The 14640-nt window shown below is 62.7% G+C and overlaps 1 protein-coding gene across 2 annotated transcripts; it reads left to right on the top strand.

Moving 5' to 3' along the window:
- The first annotated feature begins 5610 nt into the window (after nt 1-5610).
- On the top strand, nt 5611-10672 carry LOC102972244 (cytochrome P450 11B1, mitochondrial-like). Of its 2 annotated transcripts, XM_042973022.1 has the most exons (9): nt 5611-5849; nt 6245-6400; nt 7435-7634; nt 7764-7967; nt 8200-8354; nt 9373-9539; nt 9968-10046; nt 10144-10341; nt 10559-10672. In XM_042973022.1, exons 1-9 carry the CDS (start codon nt 5611-5613, stop codon nt 10670-10672), a joined length of 1512 nt encoding a protein of 503 aa, XP_042828956.1. The 2 variants fall into 2 exon arrangements, with proteins under 2 accessions (XP_042828956.1, XP_042828957.1); XM_042973023.1 differs by lacking the exon at nt 10144-10341.
- The last annotated feature ends 3968 nt before the right edge of the window (nt 10673-14640 follow it).

Raw genomic sequence — 14640 nt, 5'->3', positions numbered from 1 at the left:
CTGTGGCGGCTGCACTGAGCACCTCCCTCCTTCACCTTCCTCTCCTCGCCCCCTCCCCACCTGCTCTAACAGGGCTGACCCAGGGACACGGCTGGCCCAGGGGCGTGGCACCCTGGGAACCTTCCAGAAAGAGTCTCCGTGGCCCCAGAAGGGGGCAGCATGGGGCAGGGCATGGATGGTTTCTGGGCCATCCCTGAGGCACGGACGAGGCCCGTCTCTGTCACGTCTGAACCCTCCATGGCAGAGGCCTAAATGCATCCTGGAGGCCGGTGCAGAGGGCGGCCCCCCGAGGGTTGACCCGCAACTCCAGGAGTGGAGAGGATTTCAAACAGCGTCTGTCACCTCCTACCGTGTGCAGGTCCCTTTCCCCGGCACAGGCTGTGTGCTCGCGTCCTGCCGCTCACGCTCGTCCCCAGGAACAGCGTTCCCCAGCTGCCCGAACTCACAGCCTGGGACTGGAGCTGGGGGGCCCCTGTTCTGTAAGGGCAGGCAAGAGTGGGCGCCTCCCCACAAAGAGCAAGAGAGGCGGGACGTCACCCCCACGCAGGACTTGGCCCGGCCACCTGATGGTGGAGTGTCTTCAAAGACAGGCCAGGAACACGCTGTGTAAGACGGCAGGGAGCCCAGAAGTGGGCGTCTGGAGAAGCCCTACAGCTGGAACTGGCAGGGGTTTGGTGAGCCGATGGGGACAGCTTTCACTGACCTGATGGTGCTGGTGGGCGAAGCATGAAGCTCTTGGAGGAGGGGGAGGAGAGGGAGGAGGGGGGGGGAGGAGGGGGAGGAGGGGGAGGGGGAGGAGGAAGGGGGAGAGGATGGGGAGGGGGAGGAGGGAGAGGGGGAGGAGTGGAGAGGAAGAGGAGGGGACAGGGGAGGAGGGAGGAGGAGGGGGGACGGTGAGTTGAGGTATATTGTCCCCAGTGTGGTAGATTGTCGTCTGGGAGAGTGCGGAAGGGAGGCGATGCACAGGTTGCTCAGAAAAAGAGATCCAGGGTCAACACAGGTGCCAGGGTCAGAAGGTAAACACGAGGGCGTCGGAGCCCCGGATGGGAGGCCTGAAGAGGCGGGAACAGGCGGGGTGGTGGCTGAGACCCGGAAGCGCCTGCTGGTGGGTTTCCCCGGGAGCCCTCCCCCTAGAGGAGGGAGGGCCGCGCGCGGGTGGCCGGGTGACACGTGGGTGGGAGCTAATCCCCCAGGCCTCGGGCCGAGCGAAGTGCGGGTGGTCTCGGGAGAGCGGCTGAGTAATGTCCCGTGGACACCCGCCGGCTAAATGAGGAGGGCGGAGCAAAGTGACCGGCCCAGGGCCAGGCGGTGGCGACCGCGTGCAGGCGCAGAGCCGTGTATTGGCCGTGATCGGAGGCGGAGCACGAGGGGAAGGGGGCCACGGGCACTGGCAAGAGGTGAGGGCTCACCTCACGGGGAGGGGACGGGTGGTCACCAAATGGCTCTGCTGCGGGGGGCCGCCGGGCCCCAGAACGCGTGTGGTGTAGGCGACACGGAGCCCCCAAGCACGGTGGCTGCAACGAGGGGGACGGGTGTCGTTTCTTGTTCACGTGAAGGGCGTGCAGAGGTCCGCGGCCCAGACTGTGTGGTCACAGGGAGGCGCGCTCTGCGGAGAGCCCCTGGGCCCGCAGGTCCCCCCGCTGAGTGCGCCTGCGCCTGGGGGCCGGTGCGTCAATGCCCCCGCTGTCTCGCTGGCAAATGTATACACGCCCAGATGCGCCTGCGTGGAAAATCCAGCGCCCGTGCGTAGGCCCTGCAAACACACACGAAGGCGACGTCGAGGGTCCCCGTGGAGTCTAGGCAGTGCTCTTCCGAGGGGAACGAGTCTCTGAAGCGCCACAAGCTGCCAGTCCCCGTCCTCCGGTGGCCGGACGCCACGGGTCACACAGAGGCTCACGGGAGGAGCTGGGGAGTGTGGAGTCCAGATCTTGCGCTGCGGACACGGCCGGGGCCGCCTCCCCTGATGCCCACGGAGCTGGTGGCACATCCCTGAACCCACAGGCCCTCTGAGGCCTCTGCTCTTCGAACAAGCATGTCCGTCTGTCTCAAATGTCATTCTGTCCCAAGCACTTAGATAGCGCCTACCAGCTCATTCCCTTTACGGGATGGATAGGACCACGAGACAAAAATGGTCCAAGAAAGTTGGAGGCCAACAAATGGTGAACCAAAAATACCATTAGCTGCTAAACCCAAGTGAATGAAGTAGCGATAGGTTCCGCGCAAGTACAGTTTTCCCCAGAAATGTAAGAATGGTTCAATCTTACGCAAAGATGTCTATCGCTGTAATTCGAGAATGAACGGTAATAGCCATAGATCATCACCATTCACTTATTATGATGTTTTTAAAATTCTGAAATAGAAGGAAATTTGAATATTTAGTAAAAGTTTTTCAATAATTTAATTTACCTAAAATAAACACTTAAAACTCAGAATTCATAGAACCTTTCCAGTTATTACCTCATAAATTCCTGCTAAAATATTAAAATTTACAATACACAAAAGGGACACCTGGGTGGCTTGGTTGCTTAAGCGTCTGACTCTTGGTTTCAGCTCAGGTCATGATCTCACGCTCCCTGAGTTCAAGCCCCACATCCGGCTCTGCACTGATGGCGTGGAGCCTGCTTGGGATTCTGTCTCTCCCTCTATCTTCCCCTACCCCCTTGTACGTGCGCGCTCTCTCTCTCTCTCTCTCTCTCTCTCAAAATAAACTTTAATATTTTTTAGAAATATTAGGGGGATTTCACGGAAAGAAAAAAAAAATCCGAAGAGAACTCCTTAGGAGTGAGAAATCTGACAGTTGAGTGTAGAAACGTGATGGATAAAGAAACACCATATTACACATAGATGAAGAGTAAGACACCGGAATTTCAGCCATTAACCGCCAAGCAGTTAACTTTACCAGCAAAATGGGTGTATTCAGAGGATGGCCACTCAGGACAGCTAAGCTGCAGCAGAACTGGAGGCGATCCCACAAAGGGGAGGAGCCTTCTTTCATAGCAAACAAGGAGGGATTTGGGGGGGCTGTTCTGAAGGAAAGTCCACTGGAGACCAGCAGGGGTGCAGGGTGATGAGGTCTCTAGCAGCTGAGTTGCAGGGGTGGTGGATTTCTCAGAGACAGTGGCCACCTTTCTCTGCTGGGTGCGGAGGTGATGACTCCCTCCGGAGGCTAGAGGCTGACTTGGAGGGGGCTCCCCATCCGTATCCCCCTCTGGCTTCTGGAGTCCACTTTAGTGAGTTTCCCTTCACTAATGTTCACAAAGCTGAGCAGATTAATGAAACTCACAGATAAAAGGAGATGGGAAATACAGAGACTGGAATATCTGGAAACAGAAAGGAACAGTCCGATACAGAAGGCAGCAAACCGCCGGAAATGGAGGGAATGGGGGCCTGGGCGGAACTGGCAGGCAGAACCACGGGGCTTCCCAAGGCCTCGAGGGGCAGGGGCGGGGAGACCGGGCTATTTCTGCTCACAAAGCTTCCTTTTTCTGGGATGATATGAGACATGGGGAGGGACGACAGGGAAGGAAAGCCCTAGAACACAAACAAGTAGCAACGCACGTCTAGCTGCACATCCCCAGGGAACCCGTCTTCCTGTCCCCCAACACCAGGCCCCATCACTCAGTCCCTGTCTCTCCCAGGCCTTGGGGCCTGGTGGTAAACGGCCGTTATTTGGTGCATTGCATTGTCTGCACTTCAGCCGTGCTGGAAACCAGGCGAAGTGTGTCGTGCTGTTGTGAGCTTCTGAGACGTGTCTCTTGTCCCTCAGTGCCGTCCTGTCACCTGACCCTCCACGGTCGCGCGTCCTTCCCACGTGGGCCCTGGGACAGCGCTCCCCACTCGCGTTGGGAAGCCCGCTGTGTGCCCGGACACGATGGCGCGCTTCTCCTGCGCCACGTCCCGTGGCGGCTCCTGCTCACTACAGCGCGGAAGGACGGGTGCACGCACTCGTTTCCAACCCTGCAAATTCAGCGGTGGGAACGCACCGCCTCAGAGACCGTGCTCCCCGACTGGGCCTTGGCCGGTGGTCCCCACTTCCGCCGGCTTTTCCTATCGCCCACACTCTTGTTGGCAGCGTAATGCAGTGGAAATACGTGCGTGGAAGCCGCTGGATCCCAGGGCCCCTTAAGCGCGGCGCTTCCAGAAGAGGGGCCGCCTGGACCCGCGGTGGGCAGACGACGGGGGGCGGGGACAGTCCCCGCTGGGGGCGGGGCCCGAGGCGCGGCTGCAGTTGGCCCGCGGGCCTCCAGAGGGCGCCCACGACTTCCGCCGCCTGGGCCGCCGCTGGGGGTGGAGGGTCGGCAGCAGGCGGGGCCGGCTTGGCCTGGGCCGCTGTGGCTTCAGCCTGCGTCTCTGCCTAAGCAAGGCTTGTCCACCGTTCGGGGCTGAGGCACGCGCACGTGGCAGCTTGCTGAAGGGGCCAGGGCAGTCGTGACTCCTCGCCCCGCCGAAGACTCCCCGGGGCAATGACTGGAGCAGGGACAGGATCCCACTGAAGTAACGTTGAAGACACTCAGATCTTGGCCCTTCCCACCGACACCCGCACGCAGCCTCCATGCTGCCTCCAGAGCCCCAGCTGCGGCTGCCCCATCGCCCCCTCCCCAAATCACGGTCAGGGCTGGGGGCCCAGCAGGAGCCAGGGCCGCGGGGCCCCTGTGACACAGTGGGGGCCCTGGGGGTGGCAGGAACCCAGGGCTTGTGTCCCCTCATCTGGAAACGGGAACGATGATGGCCAGAGCCACCTCGGGGGAACCCCGCCTGACGTGGGTGAGGTGCCCTGGGACCCCAAACCCGGGATCCACCCTCCAGAGGGTGGGAGCCCACGCCCACAGCCCCCATTGTGGACTGCATCCTCCCGCCACTGGCCTGAGCTCTGGGTCCGCACCCCTGAGCGCAGGCTTCCGGGTGAGAAAGGAGGGCCTGGGCACTGAGCGCCGCCCCTGCGGGGGGCCACACGGGGGCCGGGCAAGCGGTGCCTCATTTCCCCGCCTGAGGAGTGGCTTGCTCGAGTCCTGGGCATTCGCTGCGCCAGAGCTGAGGCAGCAGAGCCAGCCAGACGGGGTGCCAGCCACATGGGTGCCACCCACAGTTGGGTCGCTGGAGTCCCCTAAGTGCCCTGAAAGCCCTCACGGGCCGGCACCCTTGTCGGCTCACGTGGGCGTTCCCTGCACCCAGCCTGTGATCTGGGAAGAGCGGACAGAAGGCACGTAGGTCTGTGGGACTCATGGCTGCCCACTGCTTCCTGCTCTGGTCCTTGTAGAAAGGAGAGGAGAGCAGCGCAGGCCCCTGCGTCTCTCGATCAGATAAGGGGCCCCACCCATCTTGCTGCCTTCCCCCACCGGGGAGGAGGGAAGTGCTCACCACCCCGCCAGCCCCACTCGGCCCCCGATCCAGACCCTGCCCTGCTCTCCACATCCAGCAGCCAGCAGGCCTTGCGCAATCGTGGCACAAGGTGCCCATCCGTCTCTTCTGGAGGCCTCCAGCCCTGACCCCCGCTCCGGGCTTCCTGGCCTGGTCCAGGGACAACTTCTCCCATGACGCGATCAGGCCGCAGGCCCAGGCCTCCAGCAAGATAAAAGAATTGCGCTGACGGGGGGCGGAGGGAGCAGCAGGATGGCGTTCGGGGCAAAGGCACGAGTGTGGCTGGCAGGGCCCTGGCCGTCCCCGGGCAGGGCACGCGCACCGGGCGCCGGAGCCGCTCCGGCCCCCAAGGCGGTGCTGCCCTTCGAAGCCATACCGCGCTGTCCCGGCAACAAGTGGACGAGGTTGCTGCAGATCTGGAAGGAGCGGCGCCTGGAGAACCTTCACCTGGAGGTGCACCAGCTCTTCCAGGAGCTGGGGCCCATTTTCAGGTAAAGGCCTCCCCGCCCACCTCAGCCACAGCACCTGTGCGGCTCTCCCTAGCGGCTGGGGAGTCCGGGCCAGGCGCACTGCCGCCTGTGCTCTGCGTCCCCGGGGAGGCGGGGTGGGTGCCGAGCAGCGGGGGGCGGGGGGTCTGGGCCCGGCACCTGGAGACTGCGGCTCTTGGGGAGGAGGGAGCACTCCCTGGCCGCGGCTGAGAGGGCAGAGCGCGGACAGCAGAGCAGGAGAGGCTTGGGTCAGACCGCGGGAGGGACTGCCCGCTCCGGGAGAGGCCCAGTCCGGGAGAAGGGACAGGCCCGTGGGAGACGGGCCGCCTTGGTCCTGCACAGTGAGGCCTGGGGGAAGGCACGGGTCCCCCAGCAGGGCTCTGAGCTTCGTCCCACAGGTATGACGTGGGAGGGACACGCATGGTGCTCCTGATGCTGCCCGAGGATGTGCAGAGGCTACAGCAAGTGGACGGCCATCAACCGTGGCGGCCGCCCCTGGACCCCTGGCTGGCCTACCGACAGCATCGAGGGCACAAATGTGGCGTGTTCTTGCTGTGAGAGGGAGTCTGGGCGGGCAGGGGCGGGGAGGGCCGGGGCAGGGCTGATGGCAAGCGGGCCTGCCCAAGGCCCGTCCAGTTTGGGACGGGAGAGCGGCCGCCGGCTCCCGCTGGGTGCCCACCCCTTGGGGATCATATGTGTCCTGGGGCTGAGGAGGGGCAGCGGGGCCACGGCCTCAGAGAGGAGGACGGATGATCGCTGCCATCAGGGAGCCCCCAGGCTGCACAGGCCTCCGCGGACTCCCCGTGCGGGGTGGGCTTCTCCCTTCCTACAGGTCAGGGCGGGAAGCCCAGGGCAGCGGGGAGGAGAGTCGGGGCTAGGGGCTCGGGAACGTGTCAGCATGTGCTGGGGCCTGAGGACCCACTGGCATTGACTAGAGCCCAGGTGGCTGAGGAGGAGAGAGGCCGGGGCTGGGGAGGGGGGCTTGGGGAGAAGGGGGACGGGGGAAGAAGGCACCTTTGCCCAGGAGCTAAGCTGTAGGTGGGTGTGTGTGTGAGCACGTGTGTGTGTGTGCGTGTGTGTGTGTGTGCGCGCGTGCGTGTGTGTGTGTGTGTGTGTGTGTGTGTATCCTCTTGGGTGGACAGGGGACATGGGACCGGCCCAGAAGCATCATTCTCAGAGCAGGGAGGGTTGGAAGGAGAAGGTTGCGGGGGCCCCTCACTCTGGAGCTGGCTGGCCCACCTCTCCCCTGCCTTCAGGGACAGGGAGAGCCCAGCCCGGACAGCTGCTGACGTGCCAGCCAAGGGGCCCGCCGGTGTGCGTGAACAAACTCCACGAACCCAGGCGGCGCTGCCAGGCAGAAGTTCTGGGCTCGGCCCCACCTTCCACGGGGGCACCCTGGGCCCAGCACACAAGGCCTCCCTGAGGGAAAGGGCTGGCGCTCACGCCCCCAGGCAGGCGGCCTGCCCCCTGGGACCAGCGGGCCGCTCCCTGCCTCGCCCCTTCCCCTTGGAGACGAGGAAGATGGGTCCAGGGCTGGCCCCAGGCTGCTGACTCGGGCTCCCCTGAAGCGCCTCTCTCTGCTCTACAGAAACGGGCCCGAATGGCGCACGAACCGACTGAAGCTGAACCCAGACGTGCTGTCGCCTCAGGCCGTCCAGAAGTACCTGCCCATGGTGGACTGGGTGGCAAGGGATTTCTCGAAGGCCCTGAAGTCGCGAGTGCTGCAGAATGCCCGGGGGAGTCTGACCGTGGACATCCAGCCCAGCATCCTCTACTACACCGTAGAAGGTCCGCGGGGTCAGGGTGGGAGGGAAGGGGGGTCAGGGCTCGGGGAAGCCGGGACCGGCCGGGGACGGGGCTGAGGCCCCCGTGACGCTGTCGGCCACCCTGGGCTCAGCAACCGTTCCCTGTCCACAGCCAGCAATCTAGCCCTTTTCGGAGAGCGGCTGGGCCTCCTTGGCCACAGCCCAAGTCCTGCCAGCCTGAACTTTCTCCGGGCTTTGAAGGCCATGTTAAAGTCTACCGCGCAGCTCATGTTCATGCCCAGGGTCCTATCACGCTGGACAAGCACCCAGCTGTGGAAGGAGCACTTTGAGTCCTGGGACTACATCTTCCAGTATGGTGAGGGCCAGAGACCGGGCAAGCGTTGAATGCCAGGGACACCAGGGTCCCCGGTTTCCTGTCACCACAGGCTGGGGGAGGGCTGAGGTCACCTCGGGGGCCTTTGTGGCCCCGAGAGGCTTGGCGGTGAGTCCGGGCCGCGCCGGTCCTGAGCAGTTGGCACGGGGCAGGCGGGCTGACGGGCAGGGGCGTGAGGAGAAGTGCCCGGCCCCTGTCTCTCCGTGCCCCACAGCCAACAATGCCATCCAGAAAATCTACCAGGAGCTGGCCCTCAGCCGCCCGGAGCACTACAGCGGCATCGTGGGGCAGCTGCTGATGCACGCGGACCTGAGCCTCGAAGCCATCTGGGCCAACTCCATCGAGCTCACCACCGGGAGCGTGGACACGGTCAGGACAGCAAGCAGCCCTGCCCTAGGCCATGGAGCCTCCTGACCCCAGGCTGCGTGCCCCCGTGCCCGTGTCTCCTGCAGGCTCCTGTTCTGAGCTGACAGAAGGCTCTGACCTAGGGTGGGGGGCCCGGGAACCGACCCTCAAGGGAAGGGGTCTGCAGTTCCCCGAGTGGGATGCCACACTCTAGGCCCAGTGCAGGGTGGACGAGCCCAGAGACATGAGCAGCACAGACACCATTCAGTCGCCTGGGTCCTGGGAAGAGGGGAAGGGCCGCGATGCAGCTGGAGGGCTGCCTGCGCCAGGAACCCTTCCCAGGCACAGAGTCCATTTGGCCCCAGGTCAGAGATGCTCTGGAGGTGACGGGCGGATGACAGCAAGGGGCGCACAGGGCTCCAGCTTGTGCAAGAGAGAACAGATGGCATGCAGCCTGGGGGTGGGGGCAGGCCGCAGGGTGTGGAGTGCAGCCAGAGCCTCCTGGCCCTCCACCCCAGGTTCACGCACCAGCATCTGTGATGTCCTGCTCTGGGCCGGGCACCCGGGGCTCCGAGAAGAGGCGCAGGCCTGCGGTGGAGAAACTCCCCAAATTGGCAGCCGACTCAGGGGCCGGGGCGGGCCGTCCATGTTCCGACCACAAGGTCTGGGCTGACCTGCCTGCGGGTGTCCGGGCGACAATCCTACTGGGTGCCAACGGTTTGGGGCAGTAGAACACCCCCCCCATACACAGCCCTGAGAGGAAGGACCCCAGAGGAGGGTGAGAACCAGGGCTCGAAGGGGCTGGAGAAGGCCTGATTCTTTACTGAGCCTGGGCACACCTTCCCTGAGGGAGTCAGGTGTTAGGTTTTAGATCCTGAGGTCCCAGATCCCTGGGATGAGTCCTCCTCCGGGCGTCCACGTCACCGCGGATCTGAGGCGACCCACCCCCAAGGGAGGACCGTCTTCCGGGGTGGAGAGGCCCCGGGAGCTGAGGTGCGTGGCCTGGGCCGAGGTCTGAGCCCTGCACCCGTGGCTCCTGCAGACGGCCTACCCCCTGTTGATGACTCTCTTTGAGCTGGCTCGAAACCCTGAAGTGCAGCGGGCCCTACGCCAGGAGAGCCTGGGGGCCGAGGCCAGGATCTCGCAGGATCCCCAGAGCGCAACCTCGGAGCTGCCCCTGCTGCGGGCGGCCCTCAAGGAGACCTTGAGGTGGGTGTGGCAGGCCCTGGCTGCCGCCTCTGTCCTGGCCCCACTGTCTGGACAGCAGTGCTGGGAGCCTGCGGCCAGGTCCTGGGGCTGAGAAGCGGCTTCGCCCAAGATGCCACCCTGTACCTCGTCCTGTTCTCCCGAAACGGATAGGAGCTCTTCTCCCCCTGGGATCCCACTTCAATGCCCCGGGCACCATCCTCGGCCGTGTCCGCCGTGTCCGGGGGCTGCTCAGGCTCAGAGAACTTTGTCTGACTCAGGAGGTGCAAGGAAGCAGCTCCTCGTGATCTAGGCTTCCCGGTGCCAGAGGCGACCCGGGAGGGGGGCTGGCAGCTCCCCCAGGCCGGCGCATCCTGGCATAGGAAGGTGGCCGAAGGGAAGCGAGGGTCCCAGGGACAGCTGAGGACCCTGTCGGGTGCCCCCATCCGCAGGCTGTACCCCGTGGGGATGTCTGTGGACCGAAAGGTGGCCTCGGACGTGGTGCTGCAGAACTACCACATCCCGGCAGGGGTGAGTGAGGCCCCACAGCCCCTCCAGCAGACGCCAAGCCCGCGTGACCTTCTCACTCCTGGGGCCTCCGACCCCGCCCCTCCCCACCTCTCCGCAGACATTGGTCAAGGTGCAACTCTACTCCCTGGGTCGAAACCCCTCTGTGTTCGAGAGGCCCGAGTGCTACCATCCCCAGCGCTGGCTGGACAACAGGGGCTCTGGCACCAGATACCCACACCTAGCCTTCGGCTTTGGTCTGCGCCAGTGCCTGGGGCGGCGCCTGGCAGAGACAGAGATGCTGCTGTTGCTGCACCACGTGAGGGGGCCTGGGTGGCCCGGGGGCGGGACGGGATGCGACCGGGCAGGGCGTGGCCTGCGGGTGGGCGGGGCCTGGGGGTGCCGGGTGGTCTGCTTGGGGACCACCGGCCTCTCCTTCTCCTCCGCTGCGCCTGACCCGAAAGGTAGGGTCCAGAAAGGCAAGGGAAGGTGGACCGGGACATCGGGGTTGACCATTTGACGTGCCTCTGTCCTAGGTGCTGAAAAGCTTCCTGGTGGAGACGCTCAGGCAGGAGGACTTAAAGATGACCTACCAGTTCGTGTTCGTGCCCTCCACCCGCCCCCTCCTCACCTTCCGGGCCATCAACTAGTCACGTCACCGCGCCGTCGGGCCAGAAGTGCTGCCAGCCCCCTTCCGCCTGCCCCCGGCCACCCTTGTTTTCTCCCACGGACCCTGCTTCTGGAGCCACAGCACTGTCCAGCCGGCGCCTCGCACCGAGGGGCAGGGGGATGAATCTGGCCGCAGGTCCTGCCTGTGAGCCCAGTGCCACCAGCGCCTTCTCCAGCGAGGAGCACCATCGGAGGGCCTTGGCCCCCGTAGCCCCCAACACTAGCTCCAGGGGCTTCAGATCCGCCCCCACCCCCACCTGCCTGTCCAATCTCATATCCCCTCTGTACTCAACCCGCCCCCACGCAGAACAGACAGGTTGGCGCCCCTGTCCTGCTCACCGCCACTCCAAAGGCCAGACTCTTTGTCTGCATTGGTCTTGCCAGCCTAGACCTTGAAGCTGGGCCAGGAGTCGTCCCCCTACCTGCTCTGCTCAGTCCACTTGGGCTCCTCCCGGCCCTGCCAGTGCTCTGGGACTGTGACTGAAGCACCCAGCCGAGGGCCTGGGTAAGCAGGTCAGGAGTATTGTTTCTTACAGTAGCCACCGAGCAGCTGAGGTGGACATCTGGGCCCATGAGACTCCTCTGAAAGCAGGGAGGATGGTGATCTCCCCTGGCGGGCTGCAGGGTGACCACAGAGAAGCCACCTCAGCCAGGCACAGCCACACGCTCCCTTTAACGAAGCCGTCTGTGTGCCGTGCCCGGCTGGCCTCCCACAGTGGCCCTCAGGACAAGGGCCACCCCTGACCTCATGGGAGGAAGGGGTTTTGGACAGCTGTGAGGTGGCTGGGATCTCCTAGATGGCAGGAGCGAGCAGCCTGTCCCAGGCTGCCTGCGGCCAGGTGACACCCCCGGCGTGGAAAGGGCCGGGAGGCAAGGGTGAGTGGTGGGGTGGCTCTGCTCCCCCTCCTTCCCCACCCCCACCTCACCGGGGGAGAACTGGGCACTCAGCTCACAGCAAAGCAATGACGGAGGGGCCGCACATGTGCCTGGGCCAGCCCCGGGCGCCCGCCGAGTGGCCCGCGGGCGTGTGTTCCCTGTGCGGACTCCCTGGAGGAGGAAAGAGCGTGCGCCCTCCTTGCTGGGCCCGGTGCAGGAGGGCTGCTGCCGGGAGGAGGTCTTCTCCGTGCCCCAGCCAGGCACAGCTGAAGGGCACGTGGAGGCAGGAAGAGAGGGCCCTGGGGACCCTGGGGGCCCACGGGCACAAGCTGGAGCTTGGGCTTGCCGCGCCGGCCCAGCCCTTCTCCCGCCGAGCTGTGAGGTCTTCCCGTGGGCACTCTATGCAGCCATTCCCCTTTCACAGGCCCCAGGGAGGCAGGTCGGCCTTGGGAAAGGGCAGCTGCTTCAATAGGCGCTCAGCAGGGGGATCGTGGCTCCTGCCACTGCCAAGTCTCCTTCCCTGAGGCCCTGCCCTGTGGGGACACCTGCTGGCTGCTGGCGGGCAGGCCCGGAATCCAAACTGCTCCCCTGGAGGCAGTGTGTGTGAGTCCCTCTGTGCAGCGGGGCACAGGCTCTCCTGATCTTCATGGCAGCCCCGGCAGGTGAGCACCGGGACTGTCCCCGCGTCGCCCGCGGCAAAGCTGAGGCTCAGAGAATTCGTGCAGCCGCACGGCCTCGCAGCTCGTCCCTGGCAGAGATGCCAGCGGAACCCCCGCCGCCGGCCCTCCTCTCGAGGCCTTGGTGCCTCCTCCGCCTCGAAGGACCTTGGATCGAGAGTGGCGTCACACGTCTTGCAAACATCCTGCAGTGAAAGCGTCTCCGGGTCGTTTCCTGCTTCTCTGTGCTCCTCCAGCCGTGCTGTAGGAGTGCTTCGTGGGGGTCCCTTTTCGTGTAACCTGCGTGCCATCTCCTGAGGTTTGGCTGTGGGTGTCCGTCGGGTCTTTCTAAAAATCCTTCCTCTTACCTGGGGACACCGTGCTTAAGAATCATCATCTTATGCCTTGTCATTCTTTCCATACACAAATAGCCTTGCCTTTAAAATCCGTGACCTCCGAGGGCGGCTGGGTGGCTCAGTCGGTTGTACATCCGACTTCAGCCCAGGTCATGATCTCATGGTTTGTGGGTTCGAGCCCCACACGGGGCTTTGCACTGACAGCGTGCAGCCTGCTTTGGATTCTCTGTCTCCCTCTCTGTCTGCCTCCCTCCCTCTCTCTCTTTCTCTCTCTCAAAAATAAACGTTAGCAAAATCCTCAAAAATAAAGTAAAATTCAAATGAAATAAAATGAAATAAAATAACAAAAACCTGACGTCCAGTCCCGGGACATCTGGTCTCCCGGCAGGTGGGGCCTGGGCCCAGGCTGTGCTCCACCTGAGCCTTTAGGTGGCCTCTTCCTGTTACCCGAGCACGGTCCCTTGCCCAGGGCCACGTTTGTGTGAATTACTCAGCCTGGGAGGGCCCCCGAAGGCTCCACTGGTGCGAGAAGGATCCGCGTTCTCAGGCGGGAACGTCGTCCTCCTCAGCCCCAGCCTCGTGGAGCTCAGCTTCCTTCTCTTCTCCCGATGCTGCTGGACAGAGTTTCTGCACCACGTCGTCCGTCCTCCGCAGTCCTGCCTTCCCGTGGGCTTCTGGTCCCATCTTCTGATCCTGCCTGGGCCTCTGCCTCCCATCCTTTCCCTCACAGAACCGGACCCAAGCCCGTCCCCGGGGCTGCTGTGCGGGCTGCTCCCTAGTCTGTGATTCTTCTCATTTAGGGAATTAGAGGGGGCCCTCTCTTTTTTTTTGGCCAGCCCAGACACGCAAGTTTTCTTGTACGAGTTTGTGATTATTTATAGTTGCTGGGAGGGGAGAGACTTTCAGAGCATCAGCCTCATGATTTTGCCAGAGTTTGCACACCCTCGCTGGGGCACAGAAGTGGAGGGTTGGCGTCGGACGCTCTCGTGGCTGCCCCGGGGGAGGACCGGGCTGACCGTGCGTGTGGCACCGCCTCACCGCTGCTGACCTGAAGTCTCACTTTCTTTGCAAATGTTTTTTCACTTTCCTGCAGAAATAACTGCCTACTTTGCAAGAAAGGTCCTATGCTTCCTGGCTGTTGGCGGAAGCCCGTTTCTCTTTTGGGTATAAAATGTTCTGTAATTAAATAGTAGTGACACCTCAATATTGTGAATCTAGTAAAAACACTGGAATCTTGGATTTTATGTTATGGTAGTTTTGTCTAATTGAAGCTCTGGTTTGATTTAAAGGAGAAGTAAGGACGAGGGTTAAGAAGGGGACACTTTTCTATTCCCCTCACACCTCTTTTCTGAAACCACCACACGTGCAAGAATGACAACCTCAGCACAGAAGTCTCCATGCCATTTCAAGGTGGTCACCGGCAGACTCCCAGCCTCTCCCCCTGCTCAAATGTCAGCACCTGGGAGACCTTCTAGCCCTGGTGGGAGGATAGGCCCAACTTTGAGGGAGGACTGCGGCTCGTGCACAACTTGTCTGATTGGCCCACACCGGGCACCGGGCACAGTCTCTAACGTCAGGCCGTGATATCCACATGCCACCTCTTGCCCAGCTCCCTCTCGGCTTCCGTCATCCCCGCCTTAGAACTAAAGCACAGAGTCTCAGGTGGCCTCGGGTGCCTGTGGTCCGAGCATAGCTGGGACCTCTCTTTGAGCGAACTCATACACTCTCCCCTGTAACTGTTTTGCCTTATTTAAAATACTTAGTCTCTTGGGGTACCTGAGTGGCTCAGTTGGTTGAGCGGTTGCCCGTCTGACTTAGGCTCAGGTCGTGATCTCATGGTTCCTGAGTTTGAGCCCAGCATGGGGCTCTGTCTCCTCTCTCTCTTCCCCTCTCCTGCTCATGTTCCCGTGCACGTTCTGTTTCTCTCTCTCTGAAAAATAAACTTAAAAAAATACTCCATCTCTGCATGCTAAAGCAACAAGATGTTTTGGTCTATTTGCAAGATGATGTCTAAAGAGGAGGAAACAGATCAAATGCTAAAACCACAAACAAATCTCTAGG

Source organism: Panthera tigris, chromosome F2, assembly GCF_018350195.1.
Source record: "Panthera tigris isolate Pti1 chromosome F2, P.tigris_Pti1_mat1.1, whole genome shotgun sequence".
Taxonomy (NCBI): domain Eukaryota; kingdom Metazoa; phylum Chordata; class Mammalia; order Carnivora; family Felidae; genus Panthera; species Panthera tigris.
This window is presented reverse-complemented; position numbering and strand designations above follow the sequence as displayed.